A 26,479-nucleotide genomic window follows, 5' to 3' on the forward strand; every position below is an offset into this window, starting at 1 on the left:
CTCATCTCCCTGATCCCCAAAGCTGGTTGGGGACAAGACTGGACATCTGCACTCAGCCCGGCTCAGCTGGTCAGCCTCGCCCGAGTCCATTCTGGGGTGGGGATTGTTCCATGGACCCCTCCATCTCTTGGAAATGAAAATCCCAGAGGGCCAGGGTGGGAGAAGTCAGCGTCACGGAAACCAGCTGCTCGGCCGTGCCCTGGACAAAGCCCCTGGAGAGCTGGGTTTTGGTGAGAGCAGGACTTATTTCAGGGCCGCGGGGGCAGGTCTGCAGGACCAGGGCAGGCGCGGGAGTCCTGAGGAAGCCCTGAATAGGGGGCATGGTGCCAATGGCAGGGCCAGACCCATTCCAAGGGTTCCGGTAACACAGGAGGGCACTGGGCTGGGCAGTGGGGGCAGGATGGAGAGGAGAGGGTGCCAGCCCAGGTGGGCTGCCCTCATTCTCATGCAGGCACATCCCCTGTCCCTGCCCCACCGGTAACTGCTGGTCACCTTCATGGGCCTTTCCAGAATGATGTGACCTGGTCCCAGTTGGTGCAGATCTAGGGTTCAAGGAGAGTCATGGGCAGGCTGGGCATGGCTTCTGCAGAGGGCGACCGAGGGCTCAGGCCCCTGAGGAGGGGGAGATGGGCAGGGAACTCCATAAAGAGACCTTCCAAGCACAGCCTGAGTGGCTTAGTGGGGTTGGGGCAAGCTCCTCATGGGTGGGACACCAGCAGGCCTGGTCCGGGCTGGGCAGTGTGCCCCATGATGGTGAATCCAGGAACAGAAAGGGGAGGACAGGGAGAGGCTGGTGCTGTGACCACAGGCCATGCCACAGGACTGGGTATGGACCCTCCTGGGCATGGGCTCTCCTGGGCATGAAGCCTTCTGCTTATGGACCTTCCTGGGCATGGACCCTCCTGGGCACAGACCCTTCTGGGTATGGACATTTCTGGGCATGAAGCCTTCTGGGTATGGACACTCCTGGGCACGGACCTTCTTGGGCATGCACCCTCCTGGGCACAGTCCCTCCTGGCATGAGCCTTTGTATTACTGTTTTCATACTGCTGTAAAGTACTACCTGAGACTGGTTAATCTATAAAGGAAATAGATTTAATTGACTCACAGTTCAGCATGGCTGGGGAGGCCTCAGGAAACTTACAATCACAGTGGAAAGCAAAGGGGAAGCAAAACACCTTCTTCACAAGGTGGCAGGAAGGAGAAGTGCCAAGCCAAGGAGAAAGAGTACCTTGTAAAACTATCAGATCTCAGGAGACAACATGGGGGGAACCACCCCATGATTCAATCACCTGCATCTGTTCTCTCCCTTAACACGTGGGGACTACAATTCAAGATGAGATTTGGGTGTGGACACAAAGCTTAATTTCGCCCCGGCCCCTCTCAAAGCTCACGTCTCTTTTACATTTCAAAACCAGTCATGCCTTCCCAAGAGTCCCTCAAAGTCTTCATTCATTCCAGCATTAACCCAGAAGTCCAAGACCAAAGTGTCATCTGAGACAAGGCAAGTCCCTTCCGCCTAAGAACCTGTAAAATCAAAAGCAAGTTAGTTACATCCTAGATACAGTGAAGGTACAAGTATTGGTAAATACAGCCATTCCAAATGGGAGAAATCAGCCAAAACGAAGGGCCACGGGCCCCATGAGAGTCCAAAATCCAGCAGGGCAGTCAAAGCTTAAAGCTCCAAAATGGTCTCCACATCTCCCATCTAGGTCAGGCTCATGTAAGAGGTGGGCTTCCACGACCTTGGGCAGCTCCACCCCTGATGCTTTGCGGGGTACAGCCTCCCCTCCAGCTGCCTTCACAGGCTGGTGTTGAGTGTCAGGGGTTTTTCCAGGTGCACGGTGCAAGCTGTCAGTGGATCTACCACTCTGGGGTCTGAAGGGTGGTGACCCTCTTCTCACCGCTCCACCAGCAGGAGGCCGGACCCCAGTGGCGACTCCGTGTGGGGGCTCCAGCCCCACATATCCCTCCTACACTGCCCTAGCAGAGGTTCTAGGGAGCGTAGCAACAGTGCAGCACACTTCTGATGTGCCTGCAGGCCCAACACCACATGGAAGCCGCCAAGGTTTGGGGCTTGCACCTTCTGAAGCAAAGGCCTGAGCTATACACTGGCCCCTTTGTTAGCCACTGCTGTGAGGCAGGGCACCGAGACTGCACAAAGCAGCAGGCCCTGGGCTCCACCCACAAAGCCATTTTCTCCTCCTGGGCCTCCAGGCCTGTGATGGGTGGGGCTGCTGTGAAGACCTCTGACGTGCCCTGAAGACATTCCCCGCATCGTCCAGGCTATTAACATGCGGCTCCTAGTTACTTATGCAAATTTCTGCAGCTGGCTTGAATTTCTCCTCAGAAAATTGGTTTTTCTTTTCTATTCCACAGTCAGGATGCAAATTTTCTAAACTTTTCTACTTTGCTTCTCTTTCAAATGTGAGTTCCAATTCCAAGTCATGTCTTTGTGAATGCATGAAACTGAATGCTTTTAAGAGCATCTAATTCACATTTTGAGTGCTTTGCTGCTTAGAAATGTCTTCTGCCGGATACCCCAATCATCTCTCTCACTTTCAAAATTCCACAGATCTCTATGGAAGGGGCAAAATCTTCCTTTTTTTTTTTTTTTTTTTTTTTTTTGCAATCCTCTTCTCAGAACTTGCTGTCTGCTTCCCAGGAGTCCTTACACAGATTATCTAACACACACAAACGCATACACACATGAACATGCTTCTCACCTCTCCCTGTCCTCTCTCTCATGCGTGCAGGGCAAGCAAAGCAAGTGGTCAGGTTAGTGGTGTGAGGGTTATTGCTGAGTTTAAAATGAGGAAACTGAGACCAGCATAAGAAAATTAAATGCCAATTTATTTAACTCCCGGGCTGCCAATCTCTTTGCTAAAACATAGCAAGAATCACCTTTAATCCAGTTTCCAACAAATTCCTCATCTCCATCTGAGATCACCTCAGCCTGGAATTCATTGTCTATATCCTACTATTCAACAAGTCTCTAGGAAATTCCACACTTCCCCACATCTTTCTGTCTTCTAAGTCCTCCAAACTGTTCCAACCTCTGACTATTACCCAGCTCCAAAGTCACTTCCACATTTTTGGGTATCTTTATAAAAGCACCCCTCTCTCTTTGGTACCAATTTACTGTATTAGTCTGTTTTCACACTGCCGTGAAGAACTGCCTGAAGCTGGGTAATTTTAAATGGAAGAGGTTTAATTGACCCTCAGTTCAGCATGGCTGGGGAGGCCTCAGGAAACTTGCAGTCACGGCAGAAGATGAAGGGGAAGCAAGGCACCTTCTTCACAAGGCAGCAGGAAGGAGAAGGGCCAAGGGAGGGGGCAGAGCCCCTTGTAAAAGCATCAAATCTCATGAGGACTCACTATCAGAGAACAGCATGGGAAAAACAGCCCCCATGATTCAATTACTTCCACGTGGTCTCTCCCTTGACACATGGGGACTTACAGGCATTACAATTCAAGGTGAGATTGGGTGGGAACACAAAGCCTAACCGTATCAGCCCTCTGGGACACAGATACTCCTGGGCATGAGCCTACCTGGGCATGAGGCTCTCATGGGCATGGACCTTACTGGGCATGGACCCTCCCGGGCATGGGGTTCTCCTGGACATGGTCCTTCCAGGGCACAGGGCTCTGTTGTGTATGGGTCCTCCTCAGCATGGACCCTCCTGGGCATGGAAACTTTCTGACATGGATGCTCCTGGAAACGGACCTCCCTGGGCATGGGCCCTCCTGGGCATGGACCTCCCTGGCATGTACCCTCCTTGATGTGGACCCTCCTGGGCATAGGCCTTCCTGGGCATGGACATTCCTGGGCATATACCCTCCCGTGCATGTACCCTTTTAGGCACAGGGGCCTTATGGGGCTCTCCTAGGCACGGGCCCTCCTGAGCCTGGGGCTCATGAACCCCATAAGGTCGGCCCAGACCATGCGGGTGGCCTTGCGAGTGGCCTCTGCCTGCCCCACGTCGGCTGCATGCTCGTTCTGTGCCCCTGCGAGAACCTGAGTGCCATCTCTCTCCAGTCCTGCAAAATGCAGAGCAGGGGGTGGGGGGAGGGGGCGGTACCTGTGGAGACACAATATGGGGTAACAGGATGGGCACGAGCCCGGGCCAGCTGGTCCACACTCGGGAGAGCTCCATCCGTCCAGCGTGGGTTTCAAGATGTCCTCCATGTAGAAACCAGCAGGATGCCCCACCTCTGCCTGGGTAGGCACCCAGTCCCTGCCCCTGACAGACATGGCTTCCAGCCTTTCCCTGAAGGAAGGACAAGAGGGCTGTGTCCCTTGACAGACCCTGGCCACCCCTCACCCCATCCCAACCCACCCCTCACCTGCATGAACGTGGTCACCCCCGCCCGCTCCGCTGAGCAGCCCCTACGTGGAGACCAGCTGCTCCCAGCCCCGCCTTGGGCGAGGAAACTTGGGCTGGGGGCCTCTAGTATGGTCCCGCCAGGAGCTTCTGAGCCCCTGCCCCTCCTCCAGATGGGTGGAGGGGAAGGGGTAAAAGGGTCCAAGGAGGGCCTGCAAGTGAAGAACCCCAAAGGGTCCCCTGGAAGACGTCCCCTGGTCCCCCGAGCCACGTGCTCCCTCCCTGCCTCCTGCCACGTGAGTGGGCAACACAGAGGGCCCCGCTAGGACTGACTCCGGGCGGGGAGTTTGATTCCAGCCCCAGGGGGTGGCGGCAAGTGTCATCAAGGCCACACCCTGGCCAGCAGGAACCCACCCTGGCCAGATGAGCTGGCTCTGGGGGTGGCAGGAGTGTGGCCCCGTCCTGGGGCTCTCGGGTCGGCCCGGCTCTGGCCTCAATCCTCTCGCCCTTATCCCTGTCCCTCTCTCTTCCCAGGAGAGCTGGTGTGAGGGCCATCCCTGCCCACCCGAGGCTCCAAGAGTGTGCACAGCGAGTTCAGGGCTGATCCTGGGCTCCTTGCTGCTGGTCCCAGCTTCCCCTGGCAGGCAGCACCGCCCGGAGCCCCCGAGGCCTGGCCCCCAGCATCCACAGTGTGCCTCCTAGGTGACGGTCACACACAGAGAGTCCTGGCTTTTGTGGGCCTTGGCGCTGGGAGGCGCAGCCAGCGCAGACGCTTCCTGGAACTCCTTGGCCATGTAGTAGTAGCAGATGGCATCCAGGCAGCAGTTGGCATCCGAGAGCTTGCTGGTTATGTAGAGGACGCGGCTGAAAGTCTTCAGGAGGCCACAGGTGTGGAGGTCCACAGCGAGGCGCACCGTCAGGGCCACATGCAGGGGCAGGAAGCAGACCACGAAGACCACGAGGTTGGCCCAAACCATGCGGGCGGCCTTGCGGGCGGCCTCTGCCTGCCCCACGTCAGTGGGTGGCCTCTGGGCCAGGGCGGTCACCACCTTCAGGGAGCAGAAGACCACCACGGCCAGCGGCAGGTAGAAGCCCAGCAGCGAGATGGCCCCGGAGCTAAAATTGTGCCGGGAGCTCCTGAAGCAGAAGCCGCCCTCCTGCGTCCCCAGGAACCAGCGAGCCACCAGGGAGCTGACGACCAGCACCCAGAGGACCACGCACACGGCCGCAGCCTGCCGGGGGGACCGCAGCCAGCGGGCGCGCAGCGGGTGCCGCACGGCCACATAGCGGTCCACGGCGATGGCAGTGACCAGGCTGATGCTCATGTACCTGTTGGTCAGGTAGATGCCCTGGGAGAGCTGGCACAGCGGTGTGTCCGAGGTATCATGCAGCGAGTGCAGCACGAAGGGCAGGGCGCACAGCAGGCACAGGTCGGCCGCCGCCAGGTTGCTCATGTAGATGCGGGTCTCCGTCCACTGCTGCATGCGGCACAGGAACACCCAGAGGGCCAGGCCGTTGAGCAGCAGGCCCAGCACCAGCAGGACGCCCGAGTAGGCGTAGAAGCCGAGCCTGAGCGGCAGGGGCCAGGTGAGGTCGATGGAGCTGCAGGCGTTGTAGCTGCCGTTCATGGTCCTGGGGCTGCGGGGGGCGCGGAGGTCAGCAGAGAGCCCGTGGGAAGAGCGAGGCGCTGCCCCCTCCGCCCACCTGCCGCCGGGGATCGGGGAGGAGGTGAGCCCCGACCCCACATCCACAAGCACAAAACTCCCAAAGAAATCATGGACACCGTAAAGAACTCCAGGTCACCCTTGAGGTCTAAGCCCTGGACAGATTCCTTCCCATCTCCCGAGCCGCGCTCTCCTGGGATCTGACTGCTGTCACAGGGCAGGAAGGAGCTTCACGTCCCCGTCCAGTCCCCGGCTGAGCAAGCGCTGCTCTCCAGAGCTGACATCCTAGACAGGGAGCCCAAAGGGCTGCCAGCCTCACCCGGCACCCAGCTCAGCAGGGAGGGCTGCGAGGCAGCAGCACCTGTCAGCCTGAGGACGGGACAGCCAGGTTCCGGGACAAAGCCCAGGGGGCCCCTCCACCCCTCCCAGGACCCGGGACAAAGCCCAGGGGGCCCCTCCACCCCTCCTAGGACCCGGGACAAAGCCGAGGGGGCCCCTCCACCCCTCCCAGGACCCGGGACAAAGCCCAGGGCGGCCACATTCGACCCCACACCTCCACTCCCCTTCCCCACGGCAGAGTCCAGGACTGCCGGGCTGTGGCTGCGGCCGGCCCCTCCCTCCCTGTGAGCACCCACCCACCCAGTCCTGAGCTCTGGAGGGCCCGCCTAGATCAGCCTGAGGCCCCATCCCAGTCCTACATCTGAGATGGGGCTCCACCCCTTGAGCTCCCAGTGGTCAGAGCCCATGAGGGCAGCACTGTCCCTCCAGGCCCTGGCCGCGCTGCTCAGGAGCCGCCCTGAGATGGTGCTGAGCGTCCCCTCATGTCACCATCAAGACCACCACAGGGCCACCCCTCCACCGTCCATGCTGGCCTCTCACTGCCCCAACACCCTCCGCGACACAGCCCAGGAAGACTGAGGTCAGCCCAGGGTGGACTTCAGCAGGGTCTGGCGTCCAGGACATGGGCTGGAGTCACCCTGACTCGGCCATGCCCCAGGCTGGGCAAACTTGTTTCCTCATCGTTAAGGGGTGCCGGTTGTCGCACAGGGGGTGTGGTTTGAGGTGGAGCTGCTGGTGAGCACCCAGAGCCCAGGAGTCACAGCCACAGGTCCCCCCGCCCGGGTGCCTCAGTGGGTCCAGGAAGAGCCTGGAAGGGTGGGGTAGGAGAAGGCCCTGCCCCGATGGCCAGGCTGTTCTCGGGGGCATCCCACAGGGGTTTCCTGCTGGCCTGGTATGGAGGCGGGAAGGACTCAGTTCACAGTGAAGGGCCTTGCTCCTCCCTCTGCCTCCTCCCTCTGCCTCCTCCCTCTGCCTCCTCCCTCTGCCTCCTCCCTCTGCCTCCTCCCTCTGCCTCCTCCCTCTGCCTTGGGGAGCACAGAAATTCCCCCACATCAGGAGAGGGGAGAGCGCCTGAACCCCGTGACTGCAGCTGCTGGTGACCATTCGTGCTGGTGGCCCCTGGGGACTCCAGGTCTCCAGTCTATGAGGACTGCAGGGCACAGCTTTCAGCTGGAAACAGAAACTTTCTGCTCTCCAGCTTCATCTGTCTCAGACTCGTTGCTGGCTCCCCGGTTTCAGGAGCCCTTCCCCGTGGGCAAAGCGCGGGTGCCCAGGGCCTCCCCCTCCCTTCTGATGGACCCCCTTGCTTCTCTCTGATTCACGAGCAGCACCTCGCCCTGGTTCCAGGGACCTCTGGAGGAGCCCTGAGCCAGGCCAGGCGCTGAGGACATCCCAGAACCCACTGGAACCATCCGCTGGGATCTTCCCTTCTGGTCTGTCCTGTGCTCCTGGGCCAGGGGCCGGGAGATCCCAGAACCTGCTCAGAATCTACACTTCAGAGGCACCTGCGCTGAGCCAACCCGTGCGCTGGGGAGGCCTCCGTGTGACTGGCCTCCTGTTCCCCCACCTGAGCTCTCCCATCCACCGAAGTCTAGGGTCAGCCTTGGGCAGGGTGCAGACCTGGCGGGTGGAGGGGGCTGCATGGCTAGAGGGCGATTCCTTCCTGCCCCTTCTAGAGCAGCGGCAGCCTGAGACCTGCCTCTCGGGAGGTGAGGACCGGGGGCTCGTGGGCCTGGCCCCTCCCGTTGCCCAGCTTCCCGCCCCCCACCTCCCCATGGCTGCCAAGGGGCTCTCAGGTCACGCATTCCCAGGGCCGTAACTGTCATGCTAGCCTCAGTGTGGCCCAGTATTTTGTGGGGGAAAGTTTAACTGCAGGCCCGGCACGGTGGCTCACACCTGTAATCCCAATACTGGGAGGCTGAGGCTGGAGGATCACTTGAGGCCAGAATTTTAAGAATAACCTGGGCAACATAGGGAGATCCCATCTCTACAAACAAATGTGAAAAAATGAGCCGGGCTGATGACGCGTGCCTACAGCTCCAGCTCCTCGGGAGGCTGAGGCAGGAGGGCGGGTTGAGGAAGTGGAGACCGAGCTCCGACCTCACCACTGCACCCTCGCCCTAGGAGAGAGTGAAACCCTGTCTCTAAGAAGAAGAGAAAAAGTCTAACTACAGTATTTAAAATGCTCCCATTCACAATAAAACAGACACTGAGCTGTTAGGGAGGAAAGGCAAATGCAGCACGGGCTCTGAAGAGGTTCCCTGTCCATGGGTCCTCGTCACGCCTGTCCGGTGCCTCCCAAAGCAGGAAATCGAGGCCCAGGCTTTAGCCCAGACAGCAGGGGGTCCCCGGGAGCTGCCACGGCCAGCACAGGTGCCCACCTACTGCCCCAGCCCCACCCAGGAATCCGTGTCCAGGCCACGGGCCACAGCTGGCCTCTGCCTCAGAGCCTCAGGCCCGTCCTCCCTGGCAGACACCAGCACCGTCAGCCTCAGGGAGCTCCCGCTGCCAGGGACCGGGGGACGGGGCCCTGCCACTTCCTGCCCGGGAGGCTGTGGGGACAGGAGTCAGCCGCATGCCTCCGAGGGCCCGCTTCCCCTCCCGATGACACGTTCAGCGTCGGCTTCTGCACACAAAAGCAGAAAGCTGCCCTTCGGTTGTGCACGGAGCGACCTGGAGAGGAGTCTCGCCGTACATGGGAACCTCCCCGGCCCCTCCCACTGTCCGCACCGGGGCCCGCTCACACCCCCGAGTGCCCGGCTGGCCTGCAGTGGGGACCACAGGCCCTGACCACTGCCCAAGTCGTGGGGGCCAAGAGTGGGGCACAAATCCCTGCTGCCCAGGCAAAAAAGAGGGACCCATACCTGTGAGCCCTCCAGGCCTGGCCCCCACACACAACACCCCAGGACCCAGGAGGGGCCTGGGAGCGAAACAAGTTCACAAAGATAGCTGCTCACCCCAGGGCCGCAGCACTGGGATGTTTTTCATTCTGGTTTTTAAATGCCACATACCACACTTCAGCAAGCTGGTACCCACAGGCTCCAAGTCCCCATCAGCCTCAGCCTACCTGAGACTCCATCACAGCCTCAGTCCACTCTGGAACCCCATCACAGCCTCAGCCCACACTGAGACCCCATCACAGGCTCACCCCACTCTGAGACCCCATCACAGCCTCACTCCACCCTGAGACCCCATCACAGGCTCACCCCACTCTGGGACCCCCCCAACACAGCCTCACCCCACCCTGAGACTCCATCACAGCCTCACCCCACCCTGAGACCCCATCACAGGCTCACCCCACCCTGAGACCCCATCACAGGCTCACCCCACTCTGAGATCCCCCAACACAGCCTCACCCCACTCTGGGACCTCCCAACACAGCCTCACCCCACCCTGAGACTCCATCACAGCCTCAGCCCACTCTGAGACTCCATCACAGCCTCACCCCACTCTGAGACCCCATCACAGCCTCACCCCACTCTGGGACCCCCCAACACAGCCTCACCCCACCCTGAGACTCCATCACAGCCTCACCCCACCCTGAGACCCCATCACAGCCTCACCCCACTCTGAGACCCTATCACAGCCTCACCCCACTCTGAGACTCCATCACAGCCTCACCCCACCCTGAGACCCCATCACAGCCTCACCCCACCCTGAGACCCCATCACAGGCTCACCCCACTCTGAGACCCCATCACAGCCTCACTCCACCCTGAGACCCCATCACAGGCTCACCCCACCCTGAGACCCCATCACAGGCTCACCCCACTTGGAGACCCCATCACAGCCTCACCCCACTCTGAGACCTCATCACAGCCTCAGCCCACTCTGGGACCCTCCAACACAGCCTCACCCCACCCTGAGACCTCATCACAGGCTCACCCCACTCGGAGACCCCATCACAGCCTCACCCCACTCTGAGACCCCATCACAGCCTCACCCCACTCTGGGACCCCCTAACACAGCCTCACCCCACCCTGAGACCCCATCACAGTATCATCTTACTCTGAGTCCCCATCACAGCCTCACCCCACTGAGTCCCCATCACAGCCTCACCCCTATCACGCCCTTGCCCTGCTGGGAGGCCCCTGGGGCCGTGGGCAGCACTGACCTGCAGGCAGCCGTGGCCGCCCGGTGGAGTGTGTGACGGAGTGTGTGACCCCCGATGCCAAAGCCTGCGAAGGGGCTGTCTGAGAAGGGCTGGGGGAAGTGAGTCTGGTCCCTGACTCTGCCCCTCCTTAAGGCTGAGGGCAGACGGCCCTCTGACGACAGCAGGCCAGGGGTGACGGGAGTTCCCTGCTCCTGCACCAGCCTCGGGGGGATTTCTGGGAGGGAAGTGGGGTGCCGGTCCCTGGTGCTGACACCTTTGAAGAACCAGCATCCTTGCTGCGGGAAACAGCGTGAGAGGCAGCAGAAGCAGAGCCACTCCAGCCCCGCCCACGGAGCCCTGCCCCCCAGCCCACTTCTGCCCCGTCATCTCAGAAAGCCTCGGGGCGGCCTCCAGGGTCTGCAGGCAGCTCCGCCCTGCCCAACGCCTCAGGCCAGCCCCGGGAAGGGTGCAGCACGCACACTCATCCGGGCTCACGAAGACACACTCCACACCTTCCAACACACACACACACACACACACACACGCACACATGCATGCACATGCACACCCCAATGCACACACCAGCACATAGGCATGCACATGCACACGCAATGCACACGCTGGCACACATGGACGCACACACATGCACACACACGCCTACACACACACACACCAGCACACATGTACATGCCAGCACACATGCAGACACACGCACACACGCACCGACACACAGGCACAGGCCAACACGCGTGCACACGGGGGAGAGGCTCACGCTCCAGCGTGCACAGGCAGCTGGTGCCTGCCCTGCTCCTCCCCAACAAGGCCACCTGCCCCTCCTCCAAGCCCACCCCCCCAGAAGCCTTTCCAGACCACCCCTTCGGCGCCGCACTGCCCTAGGGGCCTCCCAGCAGGGCAGGGGCGTCCTGGGGGTTCTCAGAGTAGGGTGGGGCATTCTCCAGGCTAGAATGTTCTCTCTGGCCCCCACCTCCTGGGCAGACATCTTCCTTCTGAGCTCAGGGTGGGGGAGCCCGTGGGCCCAGGCTGCCCCTCTGTGGTGCGGGCCACCCCACTCCCGGGCCCCGTCCACCCCGAGTGCAGGGAACTTGTCTCCTCAACGTGGGTCCCACAGCCCCGACCACAGCCTCTCTCTCTTCAACGACCGGGAGAGGCTGGGAGACTTCAGCCCCCCCCCCCGCTCCCACTGCGCACCGTGGAGACAGGCCCAGGGAACCGGAGCACTTGGCCCAGTGCTGCACGGGTGGGGCAGGTCTGAGGCCAGTGCCCGGGCTCTCTACCCAAAGGCCTGGCCTCCCTGACGTGGCCTGGCGGCTGTGCTCATCACGCACTGGAGGGGAAGCCCCTCTGGGCAGGGACACGTGGACCCGGCGGACTCTCATGGGCTGTGTGGCCTTGGAGACTGAGAGACGTCCACTGTCTCTGAAGGGCCCCTCGCCGCCGGGTTCCATCTGTCACAGGAAATGCTGCCCGGGCCCCCCCGACCGTCCCCACCGGCCCCTTGGCTGTCTCTGCAGGGCAGGGGGGACTTCCGGGCAGCCCCACCCAGCCCGGAGCCCGGGCCCCGGTGCTCTGCCCCGTCCTGCTCAGGCAGGCCTCCCGGGCCCTCCAGAGCGCTGCTTCTCCCCTGGCTCCCTGCTCACCCCCCGGGGCCCCTCTCTCCCCAGTGCTGCACCCTCACTCTGTTTGAGGTTCCCAGCACCTCACCCGTTTGATTTTATCGCGGAACTGTTCTCTCAAGTTCCTGCACACTGGGTTCCTGCCTGTGGGACTCCATCTACTTCCTGCCCTGTCAGGGCCCTGGCGCAGAGACCTGTCTCCGTGAAGCTGGGCCACCCTCGCCCACAGGGACTCCTGCTGCGGGGCCAGCAAGTGCCCAGGACACAGCTGCGCTCATCACGTCAGCGCCCGGCTCAGGCACAGCTGCCCGGTCCTCTGCTGCCACCCAGGCCCTTTTTCAAGGCTGGAAGAGGGCTGGATGGCAGATCTCTGTTCCAGACCAGGCCTGTTCTCTCCCTGCTGGGCAGCCTCAGACCACCTGGCTCTCTGCAGAGGAGAACTGGCAGCCAGGGTCCTGCTGTGGGCATGGGGCACCGCCAGGGGCCCTCTACTCCCCCGCCCCACCAAGCCTCTGCTCTTGGTCAGTTTCCTCTCCAAGGTTGCCCCTCACCCCCAAGGTCAGTCCCCTGCGGCAGCGCCAGCCCCTCCCACCTCACCTGCTGGGCTGTCTGGGGGACACCGGTTCTGAATAGGATTCCTTCCTGCCCTTCCTCCTGGTTCCCTGGCCAGAGCCACCCCTGCAGGCCCATCTAGACGTGCTTTGGGGCAAGCCTGTCCAACCCTTGGGCTGCAGGCTTTGAGGGCGCCCAACACAAATTTGGAAACTTTCTTAAAACATGAGATTTACGCGCGAACCTGTTTTAGCTTACCAACTACCGTGAGTGTTCGTGTATTTTACGTGCGGCCCAAGACAATTCTTCCACTTCCAGTGTGGCCCAGGGAAGCCAGAAGACTGCACAGCCCTGCTTTGAAGGGAAGTGTGCGAGACGCTGCGGGGAGCAGGAGCCTGGGACAGCAGAGAAGGGGGTGGAAGCTCAGCTCCACCCGGAGGCCTTCGAGGCCCGTCCCCGCCAGCACGGCCCCTGGTCACAGGCTGTTTACAGCGAAAGCTTCTACGACAGCAGCGTCCAGTGCCGGCGTCCGTAATAACATGCGCTCTCCAGGTCACCAGCCTTGGCCAGACGCAGTGGCTCAGGCCTGTAATCCCAGCACTTTGGGAGGCCAAGGTGGGAGGATGGCTTGAGCCCAGAAGTTTGAGACCAGCCTTGGCAACACAGCAAGACCCCAACTGTACAAAACATAAAGTGAGCCAGGCATGGTGGTGTGCACCTGCAGTCCCAGCTACTCGGGAGGCTGAGGTGGGAGGATCGCCCGAGCCCGGGAGGCGGAGGCTGCAATGAGTGGGGACGCTGCTGCCACACTCCGGCCCGGGCAACAAGAGAGTGACGCCCCGCCGAGGACGGTTTTCTTTAAATCACTGGGATATCACGTGAGGCGCAGTTGGCTTGGTCTTTACACAGACAAGCATCCCGTGTGATAAAACACAAGGCTGGGTGTTCCCCTCCTGCTCTCTGACGACGCCCTGCTCAGCAATGGAGCGACTTTCCATAAACTCTTCTCACTGCACCCTGTGACTCACCTTGAATCCCTTCCTGAGTGAGACCCAAGAACCACCTCTTGAGGTCTAAACGGGGACCCCTTTTTCAGCGGAGCCACCGTCTTAAATGAGCCGCTTGGATTCTTGTGGGGGGTTATTAAAAGAACGCAGTATTGTTTTATCTTGATGACCGTTTTTCTGGTGTCCCTGCGAGCGCCGGGCCCGAGGCCGGTGCCTCACGTGCCCACCCGGGAGCTGGGGCCGACCGGCCGGGTCCTCTGTGCGGGTCTCAGCCGCGGACCCCGAGAGAGGATGTGAGTCCTTAAGTACTTTCTGCTCCCTCTTCACAGAACCAGGTCTGGAAGTGGACGTCCTGCTGGGAAGTCCCATCCCCCACTATCATGCCTAAAGCCTGGGGCGTCATGGCGAGGGGCTGGTGACCAGGACACAGGGTCTCTGTCTAGACGACCTGCCTTTGTGTGTATTTGGTATTTCCCATGATAAAAGTGTATAGAGAACTGAGCGTGTGCCACAGCAGGGGAGGGGAGGGCAAAGCCCGTCAGCCGTGGGGTAGAGGAGGTGGCCTGCAGGGTCCCAGGGCAGCTGCCCAAGACCAGCACCTGTGGCCTGGGGTCCCCTCCACCCGCCCTCTGCCCAGCCTCTTGTGATGGCCCCATCCCAGCCTGCCCTGCCCACACACGAGGGGGTGTCCTATGTGACCCCAGACTCATCTTCCCACGAGAACCAGCCCCAGGCGCCACCCGCTCCCAAAGTCAGGGCAGCCAGCAGGGACTGGGCCGAGGGGCAGAGTGCAGGCCAGGCCAGCAGAGCCCCCAGACTGCAGGGGACCCCTCCCGCCCACAGCTCTTCGGCCCTCCCCCCTCCACTCTTGGGGACATCTTGCAGGCCTCAGCCCTGGCAGAGGTCACCTCTGTTCTTTTCTTGAGACGGATTCTTGCTCTGTCACCAGGCTGGAGTGGAGTGGCCCGATCCCGGCTCACTGCAACCTCTGCCTCCCTGGCTTAAGTGAGTCTCCTGCCTCAACCTCCCGAGTTTCTGGGATTATAGGCATGCACTGCCCTTGGTGAATTTTTGTATTCTTAGTAGAAACAGGGTTTCACCATGTTGGCCAGGATGGTCTCAATCTCCTGACCTTGTGATCCGCTCACCTCAACCTCCCACGGTGCTGGGATTACAGTGTGAGCCACCACACCTGGCCGGGGGCTCTTCTCTTACTTGAAAACCTCCTACCCCAGGCAGGCTCCTTCCTGTGGCCCCTACACAAGTCATTTGTGGCCCCTGAGGCCCTCACCGCTTGCCCAGGTGCTCAGGCTGCTTTCGGCAGCTGACGAGCAGCAGGGATGCTGCCAGGAAGCAGTGGGGTGGGCAGGGGGCTTCCCCACATCTCCGGAGGCTTCCCTGCCCCATGCCAGGCTCCCTTCAGAGGGACTAAGAAGGTGCTGTCCTGGCCGCTGCCTGCCCCGGGGACCCTGTGGCTGCCGAACCCCCTCTAACCCACCCACAGCATGGCTCTCTCCCTCCAAGGTGCCTCTGCTGGGCCTCTCTGGACCCCACACAGGCTCCAGCCATGCCAGGTGTTCGGGGGGGTCCTCACAGCCTGAGCGTGGGGCCCTTGGCAGGAGGTGGGCACCACCACAGGACGGGCAGGGAACATGGGGCCCCAGGTGGAGAAGGGATCCTGAGTGGACCTCAGGGGACCGTGATGGGGGGAGGAGGGGTCCTAAGAGGGTCTGAGGAGCTGCAGGTCACGCTCAGGGCCCTGCCCGCCCCCCACCCCCATGCCCATTCCTCCCTTCAACAGGCGCCTTCACGACGATGCTTGCAGCTCTGCCCTGGGCACTCGGGGCCCAACTTCCTGCCTTGGAACTCCAGCCCTGCCCTCCAGGCATTAAGGCACCTGGCCACCAGCACGGGGCACTACCTAGGGAGATCCCAGCCTGGGCCACCAAAGGCCAGAAGAGGCTCCTTGGGCTGACGGCAGGTGACCCCTGCCCCTGGGCCACCCCCGCCAGCTCACTCACCCCAACGGCTCCCACTGCCGGCTCCTGGGGACCCACTGCTGCCAGATGCCCGTCTGGAGTTCCCACCTAGCCTCGGGTGGGCCTTGGGTGCTGACCCTGCCCGGTTTCTGCTGTTCCCAATGACTTCCCCTCCTCCTGGCCCTGGACAGCAGGGCCACCCTCCCAGACTCCTTCCCCTTCCTCTGCACAGGGCTGTGACTGGGAGGCTGCCTGCTCCTCCACCCTTCAACCACCAGCTGCCTGTCCCATCCCTAGGCCCTCCCTTCTCCGCATAGAGCGCCACCCCACCCCTGCCTGAGGCCCTCCCAATTCACTCACCCTCCAGTCCAGGAGCCCCCAACTCCTAAGAGCCCCTGTCCTAACAAACACCCCCTCCTAAGAGCCCTGCCCCCAACGGCCCCCCTCCCAAGGTCTCCCTCCTAAGATCCCCCCTCTCAAGAGTCTCCCACTAACATCCCCCCTCCTAAGATCCCCTCTCCTGAGCCCCCCTTCTAAGAGCCCCCTCCTAAAAGCCCCCTCCTAAGTGCCACTTCCTGGCTCAAGAACCTGCTGAGGCCTCCCGCTGCCTGCCTGAGGCCACCTGCCAGTTGCTGGAAGGTCCTGCGCTCTGGGGACACCTCAGGTGGGGGGAGTCTGGCAGGGAGCAAGCAGCGGCCCTTGAGAGCTGAGTGTGTGACGTGCGCTCTCATCCCTGACCCAAAGTGAACCATAAACACCCAGCAGCTGGACAGGGGAGGGGCAAGCCCTCCAGGTGGGGTTCCCCCACATCCTCCCGGGCCGCAGGCCCCCACCTGGCTGGCTTGCGGCAGTCTGTCTAGAACGGGCCCAGGAAATGGCAAGTTTAATCGCACCCAGGAGCCAGAGGGTCCTTAACCCCTAGGACTGAGCCAGAGGGTACTTAACCCCCAGGACTCGAGTGGAGAGTTCTCACACCCGCCCCTTTGCCCTACCATCAAACTTCAGATATGCCTCCACCAGGGCGGGGCGGAAGCCTGCCGACAGAGACGGAGCAGACGCTCACAGAGGAGGAGGGGTACGAGGCTCCTTAAAAGTATGGAAATCTGCTCCGAGCGGTCATCAAAAGAGAAACGCAAATTCAAAGTGCATGCTGCTCCTCCGTCACACAGGCGTCTGAGCACAGTAGAAAAGATGTCCTCAGACAGGACCCATTCATCACTGGTGTCTAAGGTGGCACAAACCCCCAGGCAGGTGGATTCGCAGTATCTTTAGCAAATTAGGGCTGCATTGATGCTTTGACCCGATAACCCCACCTCTAGGAACGTATCCAGAGACAGATGCAAGGATGACGCATGTACTTCAGTGGCTACTCACCGCCGCGGCGGGGAGCGGGGACAGGCTGGGGGCCACGCGGTGTGCCCCCCGAGGGCCCGCGTGGAGTGAAGCACGTTCACGTCACACAACACTGGGCAGCTGTGAAGAGGAGGGAGAAACAGTTCGACACACTGTCCCGTGGTCACCACCAGGAACGTATTTGCAAGTGAAAAAAGCATGCTCATGTACATACAGACAATGTATGGTTTTTAGATGGAGCCATCAGCTTGTATGTTTTACAAATGAAAATATAAGCCACAAAATTTGCTTTAAATTGTTACCTGCAGAAAACAGGTGGAAATGGGGTGATGGGGTAGGGATGGACGCTAGACTTTTGTGAATGTAGCTTGGTTTCCAGATTTGGATTTAGACTCATGTCAATGTTTGTGTAATCATTTAATTTAACTAAATTAACTTTTAAGAGGAATTCTTAAAATTGAGAGCAAAATGAAACTGACATGGCCCTACCAAACTCTTCTGAGTGATTTTAAAGTCCGGTCATTTGAATGCGGATCCATGCAGCCCGGCAACAAAACACAATGGAAAAAGAAGTTTTCATGATTTGCAACAATCATTTTCCAAATAATTTTAAAACACCGTTTTGTCTGTATAGCTACATAACCCAAGGACTTCGAAAGTATCTAAAAATAATTTTAAACTATTTTCCTATATAGTATAGTACCTACACTGCTGATGGTAGTGTTGGTAAAGTCATTTTGAGAATATTGTGTGTTACAGGATAAAACAAATGAAAGCTATGCTGGGTGCTGTTGAGACTTTTGGTGTGGGAGAAAGGAGGTGCCCTTGTATTATCACTAAGATCAAGTAAAAACTATGCAGATCTGAATTTAAATGAAAAGTATCAGCTTGTACTCATAACGTGTCTTTAAAAAAAAAAGTCTTAGTTCTGTTCACTGACAAGCCCTAAAAATAATGCGAAATCCAGTAGCCACCAGCACACCTAACGCCCAGCTTGTGGTCTCTAAGCACCATTGCTCTTGACGAGGACGACGGGCTCTTGAAGAGAAGTGTTTGCTGTCGAGTCTCGGCCGGGAAGTGCCTACGATAATCCTGGAATGTCTTCTTATGCCAGAGAACAAAGAGGCCGGCAAAGATTATGGGTGCCCAAGATGATCAGGGCTCAGGAGTTAAATCAAATAGGGCCAGCACTGGACAAAGACAGGAAGATCTGAATGTCAGTAAGGATAATAATTTTAATGGGGGCCGGGTGCAGTGGCTCAAGCCTGTAATCCCCGCACTTTGGGAGGCCGAGGCGGGTGGATCACGAGGTCAAGAGATCAAGACCAATTTGGTCAACATGGTGAAACCCCATCTCTATCAAAAATACAAAAATTAGCTGGGCATGGTGGTGCGTGCCTGTAATCCCAGCTACTCAGGAGGCTGAGGCAGGAGAATTGCCTGAACTCAGGAGGCGGAGGTTGCAGTGAACCGAGATGGCGCCATTGCACTCCAGCCTGGGTAACAAGAGCGAAACTCCGTCTCAAAATAATAATAATAATAATAATAATAATAATAATTTTAATGAATGGGAACAGTAAACATTTAAACATGTATGTGTTTGTATGTGTACATACATGTGTTTGTGTGTGCATGTGTGTATGCAGCGCTTGTGTGATGTGTGCCTGTATTTGTGTACGTGTATGTGTCTGCATGTGCATGTGTGTATGCTGACATGTGTGTCTGCAAGTATATATTATGTGCACATAAACATTAAATGTTAAAAACTATTTAAACTCAAGAATTTGTAGTTATACTTTAAAAACCCATTAGTCAATTTTGAAAGGTGCCAGGAAAACGCTCACTATTTTATAAATGAGCACAGGAAGGGAAGAATCAAGCATTTCCCCAGCCTTTCCTCTGCAAACGATACCTCGACATGACCAAAGAATTAATGAAGGAACGCTTCTTTTCACAGATACATTTTCACTAATAAATAATGAAGGAAGAGAGAAGTAGAATATCACTATTTTGCAAACCCTAATGGACAGATGAAACTCGCATTAGGATTAGTTCTCTATCCAGTTGTGCGCTGTGGGTTATTACTGCTACACACACAAAGTTCCCCCTAAAATGAGAAGATTAAAACAACAGAGTTTTATCTCCCAGTTTCTGTGGGCCAGGCATCTGGGCTCTGCAAAGCCGCGCCCTCTGCTCAGGGTGCTTGATGAGTCCACAGTCCAGGTTCAGCTGGGGCTGCAGTCTTATCACAAGGCTCGGCTGAGAGACGTGCTTCCAGCTCCTCATCGCGGGTGTTGGGAGAACTCCATTCCCAATGGGCTGCTGGCCTGAGGACCTCAAGTCTCTCTGGCTCCTGCCCTCAGCTCCTTACTGCCCGTGTCTGTTCACAGGGCCGTGCACAGCATGCAACCGGCTTCCCCAGAGCCAGCGAGAGGGAGCTTGCACCCAAGCCAGATGCCACGGTCTCTTTCAACCTAATCGTGGGAGACAACACATCACTTTTTCTGACTGTGGTTTGTGATGAGTAAGTCCAGCCACCCTTACAGAAGGGAATGACGTGACATCATGAGGTAAGAACCTCCCACCGGGGTCTCTTGGTAGCTTCCTGCCACGTTCAGGATCACCAGTGGCTGCCGGCCTCACAAAGAGAGACCACCAGACATCACGAGGCCCCAGTAGAAATGCATGCCCTGTTGATGAAGTGGGCTTGCCAGAAACCAAAACCCTCCCCTGAACCTGCTGACGCATCGGAGCGGACGAGTAGCTGGACTGGCTGGGAGACTGGCAGGCCTGGGAACCCCAGCCATGAAGGCAGCAAAGTCCAGTCTGCAGGCAGCCACACAGGGCAGGAGACCCGGGAGGGGAATGGAGACGCGGGAGGGGAATGGAGACCCGGGAGGGGAATGGAGACCCGGGAGGGGAATGGAGACCCGGGAGGGGAATGGAGACCCGGGAGGGGAATGGAGACGCGGGAGGGGAATGGAGACGCGGGAGGGGAATGGAGACGCGGGAGGGGAATGGAGACGCGGGAGGGGAATGGAGACCCGGGAGGGGAATGGAGACGCGGGAGGGGAATGGAGACGCGGGAGGGGAATGGAGACGCGGGAGGGGAATGGAGACCAGGGAGGGGAATGGAGACGCGGGAGGGGAATGGAGACCCGGGAGGGGAATGGAGACGCGGGAGGGGAATGGAGACGCGGGAGGGGAATGGAGACGCGGGAGGGGAATGGAGACGCGGGAGGGGAATGGAGACCAGGGAGGGGAATGGAGACCCGGGAGGGGAATGGAGACCCGGGAGGGGAATGGAGACGCGGGAGGGGAATGGAGACGCGGGAGGGGAATGGAGACGCGGGAGGGGAATGGAGACCCGGGAGGGGAATGGAGACGCGGGAGGGGAATGGAGACGCGGGAGGGGAATGGAGACGCGGGAGGGGAATGGAGACCAGGGAGGGGAATGGAGACGCGGGAGGGGAATGGAGACCCGGGAGGGGAATGGAGACGCGGGAGGGGAATGGAGACGCGGGAGGGGAATGGAGACGCGGGAGGGGAATGGAGACGCGGGAGGGGAATGGAGACCAGGGAGGGGAATGGAGACCCGGGAGGGGAATGGAGACCCGGGAGGGGAATGGAGACGCGGGAGGGGAATGGAGACGCGGGAGGGGAATGGAGACGCGGGAGGGGAATGGAGACCCGGGAGGGGAATGGAGACGCGGGAGGGGAATGGAGACGCGGGAGGGGAATGGAGACCCGGGAGGGGAATGGAGACCAGGGAGGGGAATGGAGACCCGGGAGGGGAATGGAGACCCGGGAGGGGAATGGAGACGCGGGAGGGGAATGGAGACGCGGGAGGGGAATGGAGACGCGGGAGGGGAATGGAGACCAGGGAGGGGAATGGAGACGCGGGAGGGGAATGGAGACCCGGGAGGGGAATGGAGACCCGGGAGGGGAATGGAGACGCGGGAGGGGAATGGAGACCAGGGAGGGGAATGGAGACCCGGGAGGGGAATGGAGACGCGGGAGGGGAATGGAGACGCGGGAGGGGAATGGAGACGCGGGAGGGGAATGGAGACGCGGGAGGGGAATGGAGACGCGGGAGGGGAATGGAGAGGCGGGAGGGGAATGGAGACGCGGGAGGGGAATGGAGAGGCGGGAGGGGAATGGAGACGCGGGAGGGGAATGGAGACGCGGGAGGGGAATGGAGACGCGGGAGGGGAATGGAGACGCGGGAGGGGAATGGAGACGCGGGAGGGGAATGGAGACCCGGGAGGGGAATGGAGACCAGGGAGGGGAATGGAGACGCGGGAGGGGAATGGAGAGGCGGGAGGGGAATGGAGACGCGGGAGGGGAATGGAGAGGCGGGAGGGGAATGGAGACGCGGGAGGGGAATGGAGACGCGGGAGGGGAATGGAGACCCGGGAGGGGAATGGAGACGCGGGAGGGGAATGGAGACGCGGGAGGGGAATGGAGAGGCGGGAGGGGAATGGAGACCCGGGAGGGGAATGGAGACCAGGGAGGGGAATGGAGACCCGGGAGGGGAATGGAGACCCGGGAGGGGAATGGAGACGCGGGAGGGGAATGGAGACGCGGGAGGGGAATGGAGACCCGGGAGGGGAATGGAGAGGCGGGAGGGGAATGGAGACGCGGGAGGGGAATGGAGACGCGGGAGGGGAATGGAGACGCGGGAGGGGAATGGAGACGCGGGAGGGGAATGGAGACGCGGGAGGGGAATGGAGAGGCGGGAGGGGAATGGAGACCCGGGAGGGGAATGGAGACCAGGGAGGGGAATGGAGACCCGGGAGGGGAATGGAGACCCGGGAGGGGAATGGAGACGCGGGAGGGGAATGGAGACGCGGGAGGGGAATGGAGACCCGGGAGGGGAATGGAGAGGCGGGAGGGGAATGGAGACGCGGGAGGGGAATGGAGAGGCGGGAGGGGAATGGAGACCCGGGAGGGGAATGGAGACCCGGGAGGGGAATGGAGACGCGGGAGGGGAATGGAGACCCGGGAGGGGAATGGAGACGCGGGAGGGGAATGGAGACCCGGGAGGGGAATGGAGACCCGGGAGGGGAATGGAGAGGCGGGAGGGGAATGGAGACGCGGGAGGGGAATGGAGACGCGGGAGGGGAATGGAGAGGCGGGAGGGGAATGGAGACCCGGGAGGGGAATGGAGACCCGGGAGGGGAATGGAGACGCGGGAGGGGAATGGAGACCCGGGAGGGGAATGGAGACCCGGGAGGGGAATGGAGAGGCGGGAGGGGAATGGAGACGCGGGAGGGGAATGGAGACGCGGGAGGGGAATGGAGACCCGGGAGGGGAATGGAGAGGCGGGAGGGGAATGGAGACGCGGGAGGGGAATGGAGACGCGGGAGGGGAATGGAGACCCGGGAGGGGAATGGAGACCAGGGAGGGGAATGGAGACCCGGGAGGGGAATGGAGACGCGGGAGGGGAATGGAGACGCGGGAGGGGAATGGAGACCCGGGAGGGGAATGGAGACCCGGGAGGGGAATGGAGAGGCGGGAGGGGAATGGAGACGCGGGAGGGGAATGGAGACGCGGGAGGGGAATGGAGAGGCGGGAGGGGAATGGAGACCCGGGAGGGGAATGGAGACCCGGGAGGGGAATGGAGACGCGGGAGGGGAATGGAGACGCGGGAGGGGAATGGAGACGCGGGAGGGGAATGGAGACCCGGGAGGGGAATGGAGAGGCGGGAGGGGAATGGAGACGCGGGAGGGGAATGGAGACCAGGGAGGGGAATGGAGACGCGGGAGGGGAATGGAGAGGCGGGAGGGGAATGGAGACGCGGGAGGGGAATGGAGACGCGGGAGGGGAATGGAGACGCGGGAGGGGAATGGAGACGCGGGAGGGGAATGGAGAGGCGGGAGGGGAATGGAGACCCGGGAGGGGAATGGAGACGCGGGAGGGGAATGGAGAGGCGGGAGGGGAATGGAGACGCGGGAGGGGAATGGAGACGCGGGAGGGGAATGGAGACGCGGGAGGGGAATGGAGACGCGGGAGGGGAATGGAGACCCGGGAGGGGAATGGAGACGCGGGAGGGGAATGGAGACGCGGGAGGGGAATGGAGAGGCGGGAGGGGAATGGAGACGCGGGAGGGGAATGGAGACCCGGGAGGGGAATGGAGACGCGGGAGGGGAATGGAGACGCGGGAGGGGAATGGAGAGGCGGGAGGGGAATGGAGACCCGGGAGGGGAATGGAGACGCGGGAGGGGAATGGAGAGGCGGGAGGGGAATGGAGACGCGGGAGGGGAATGGAGACGCGGGAGGGGAATGGAGACGCGGGAGGGGAATGGAGACGCGGGAGGGGAATGGAGACCCGGGAGGGGAATGGAGACGCGGGAGGGGAATGGAGACGCGGGAGGGGAATGGAGAGGCGGGAGGGGAATGGAGACCCGGGAGGGGAATGGAGACGCGGGAGGGGAATGGAGAGGCGGGAGGGGAATGGAGACGCGGGAGGGGAATGGAGACGCGGGAGGGGAATGGAGACGCGGGAGGGGAATGGAGACGCGGGAGGGGAATGGAGACCCGGGAGGGGAATGGAGACGCGGGAGGGGAATGGAGACGCGGGAGGGGAATGGAGAGGCGGGAGGGGAATGGAGACCCGGGAGGGGAATGGAGACGCGGGAGGGGAATGGAGACGCGGGAGGGGAATGGAGACGCGGGAGGGGAATGGAGACGCGGGAGGGGAATGGAGACGCGGGAGGGGAATGGAGACGCGGGAGGGGAATGGAGACGCGGGAGGGGAATGGAGACGCGGGAGGGGAATGGAGACGCGGGAGGGGAATGGAGAGGCGGGAGGGGAATGGAGACCCGGGAGGGGAATGGAGACCCGGGAGGGGAATGGAGAGGCGGGAGGGGAATGGAGACGCGGGAGGGGAATGGAGACGCGGGAGGGGAATGGAGACGCGGGAGGGGAATGGAGACCCGGGAGGGGAATGGAGACGCGGGAGGGGAATGGAGACGCGGGAGGGGAATGGAGAGGCGGGAGGGGAATGGAGACCCGGGAGGGGAATGGAGACGCGGGAGGGGAATGGAGACGCGGGAGGGGAATGGAGACGCGGGAGGGGAATGGAGACGCGGGAGGGGAATGGAGACGCGGGAGGGGAATGGAGACGCGGGAGGGGAATGGAGACCCGGGAGGGGAATGGAGACGCGGGAGGGGAATGGAGACGCGGGAGGGGAATGGAGAGGCGGGAGGGGAATGGAGACCCGGGAGGGGAATGGAGACCCGGGAGGGGAATGGAGAGGCGGGAGGGGAATGGAGACGCGGGAGGGGAATGGAGACGCGGGAGGGGAATGGAGACGCGGGAGGGGAATGGAGACCCGGGAGGGGAATGGAGACCCGGGAGGGGAATGGAGAGGCGGGAGGGGAATGGAGACGCGGGAGGGGAATGGAGACCCGGGAGGGGAATGGAGACGCGGGAGGGGAATGGAGACGCGGGAGGGGAATGGAGACCCGGGAGGGGAATGGAGACCCGGGAGGGGAATGGAGACCCGGGAGGGGAATGGAGAGGCGGGAGGGGAATGGAGACGCGGGAGGGGAATGGAGACGCGGGAGGGGAATGGAGACGCGGGAGGGGAATGGAGACCCGGGAGGGGAATGGAGACGCGGGAGGGGAATGGAGACGCGGGAGGGGAATGGAGAGGCGGGAGGGGAATGGAGACCCGGGAGGGGAATGGAGACGCGGGAGGGGAATGGAGACGCGGGAGGGGAATGGAGACGCGGGAGGGGAATGGAGACGCGGGAGGGGAATGGAGACGCGGGAGGGGAATGGAGACGCGGGAGGGGAATGGAGACCCGGGAGGGGAATGGAGACGCGGGAGGGGAATGGAGACGCGGGAGGGGAATGGAGAGGCGGGAGGGGAATGGAGACCCGGGAGGGGAATGGAGACCCGGGAGGGGAATGGAGAGGCGGGAGGGGAATGGAGACGCGGGAGGGGAATGGAGACGCGGGAGGGGAATGGAGACGCGGGAGGGGAATGGAGACCCGGGAGGGGAATGGAGACCCGGGAGGGGAATGGAGAGGCGGGAGGGGAATGGAGACGCGGGAGGGGAATGGAGACCCGGGAGGGGAATGGAGAGGCGGGAGGGGAATGGAGAGGCGGGAGGGGAATGGAGACGCGGGAGGGGAATGGAGAGGCGGGAGGGGAATGGAGAGACGGAGGGAAAGCTGCCAACCGAAGCCCAGGAGGTACGTCGGCCAGGAGACTGCGCAGCCCTCGTGAGCATCTAGAGGAGCCACTGCCGTTGAGGCTGGACCACGAGCCCCGCTGGACGTCTCCCTCAGGCCTGTATTCACGACTGCAACAGTGCAGGGAAGAGGCAGACGGAGGGAAAGGTGCCGGCTCCTCTGCATCCCGTTTCTGCCCCCTGGGTACCATCAGGGAGACGGGGAGATCGCCTCACTACCAAGGCCGGGAAACAGAAGGCTCAGACGAAAGGATCCGGCCTGGGGACCGCCGTGGGGGGCAGAAGGGCCGCTTCTCCTTTCGGGCCTGCTGTCACGTCTGCAGCTGGGTGTCAATGGTCGCACAGAGGGCTCTGGCCTGGAGCCAGGCTCCTCAGATCTGATTCAACCAAGTAAGTTATTTTTAAAATGTATAAGGTGGGAGCGGAGACGCCCCGACCTTGTGGCAGCCCCCCGTGAATGAAGTCTACCTCACCGTTCTCTAAAACACTGTAGAAGTAGAAAAAATGTAAAAACAAACTCGTTTGTTTGCAATTAAGGACGGGTTCATTTCTTGGCTAGATGTGATCACGGTGATTGTGGTCACGCATTTTGAAAGTCCTTATCTTTTATTCATGTGGCAGTTTTGTAGACAGAAAGGCATGATGTCTGGCACTTATCTCAGAACATCTGAGCCCGTAGTTGGGGGGTGCGGTGCGCCGCCTCAGCTGTGACCCAGCTCTTCCCGAAGGTGGGGTGATGGGTACAAGCGCTGATTATGCTTTTGTTTATTTCAGTCTGCTTGAACGTTTCCACAATAAAAGGTCAAAAACAAAGATGGCCAACACCCCGTGCCAGTCCGCAGAGGGCATGGGACTGTGGCTTTCTCCTTTAGCTCCACAGCAGGGAAGATGTGAAGTGGAGCTTTCCTCACTGGCCCTGCGGTGAGTGACCCCGAAGCGTCGCAGGCAGGGGAGGCAGATGGAGAAGGACTCATGGGCCCAGGTGAGTCTTCAAGAGGACTTGGCAAGGGGCCCTGGGCACCACCGCAGCAGGAGGGCAGGGTGCCAGGGCCTCGAGAGCCCTGCGGTGACTACACTTGGGCTCGAAGGGTCTGGTGTGCTGGGGCAGTACAGGTTTTCCTCACCTGTCCACATGTGTGTGTGTGTACGGACACACGTACACACACACGCATGTGCACACACACACACAGGCACATGTAAACACACACACATAAACATGTACCTATAGAAATACATGCACACACAAAAACACATCTCACAGGCACTGCATACACACATGCACACATGCGTATAACATATAAATACATGTATAAACATACATATGCACA

At 60.6% G+C, this 26,479-nt stretch overlaps 1 protein-coding gene across 4 annotated transcripts in view; it reads right to left on the reverse strand.

Moving 5' to 3' along the window:
* Positions 1–578: 578 nt before the first annotated feature.
* GPR35 (G protein-coupled receptor 35) overlaps positions 579–26,479 on the reverse strand; it is a 35,003-nt gene continuing 9,102 nt past the window's right edge. The window contains exons 3-4 of one of the 4 annotated variants that reach the window (XM_039469549.2): positions 16,967–17,065; positions 579–5,963 (exon numbers count right to left, since the gene is read on the reverse strand). In XM_039469549.2, the coding sequence (XP_039325483.1) occupies positions 5,024–5,953 (930 nt within the window). In that variant the 5' untranslated portion in view covers positions 5,954–5,963; positions 16,967–17,065 and the 3' untranslated portion in view covers positions 579–5,023. Of the gene's footprint in view, positions 5,964–10,441; positions 10,521–12,864; positions 13,456–16,966; positions 17,066–26,479 lie in introns of those variants that run through there. The other 3 variants (XM_010347263.3, XM_010347264.2, XM_039469548.2) reach the window with 3 other exon arrangements.

The sequence above is a fragment of the Saimiri boliviensis genome, chromosome 5 (genome assembly GCF_048565385.1).
Source record: "Saimiri boliviensis isolate mSaiBol1 chromosome 5, mSaiBol1.pri, whole genome shotgun sequence".
In the NCBI taxonomy this organism is placed as follows: Eukaryota; Metazoa; Chordata; class Mammalia; order Primates; family Cebidae; genus Saimiri; species Saimiri boliviensis.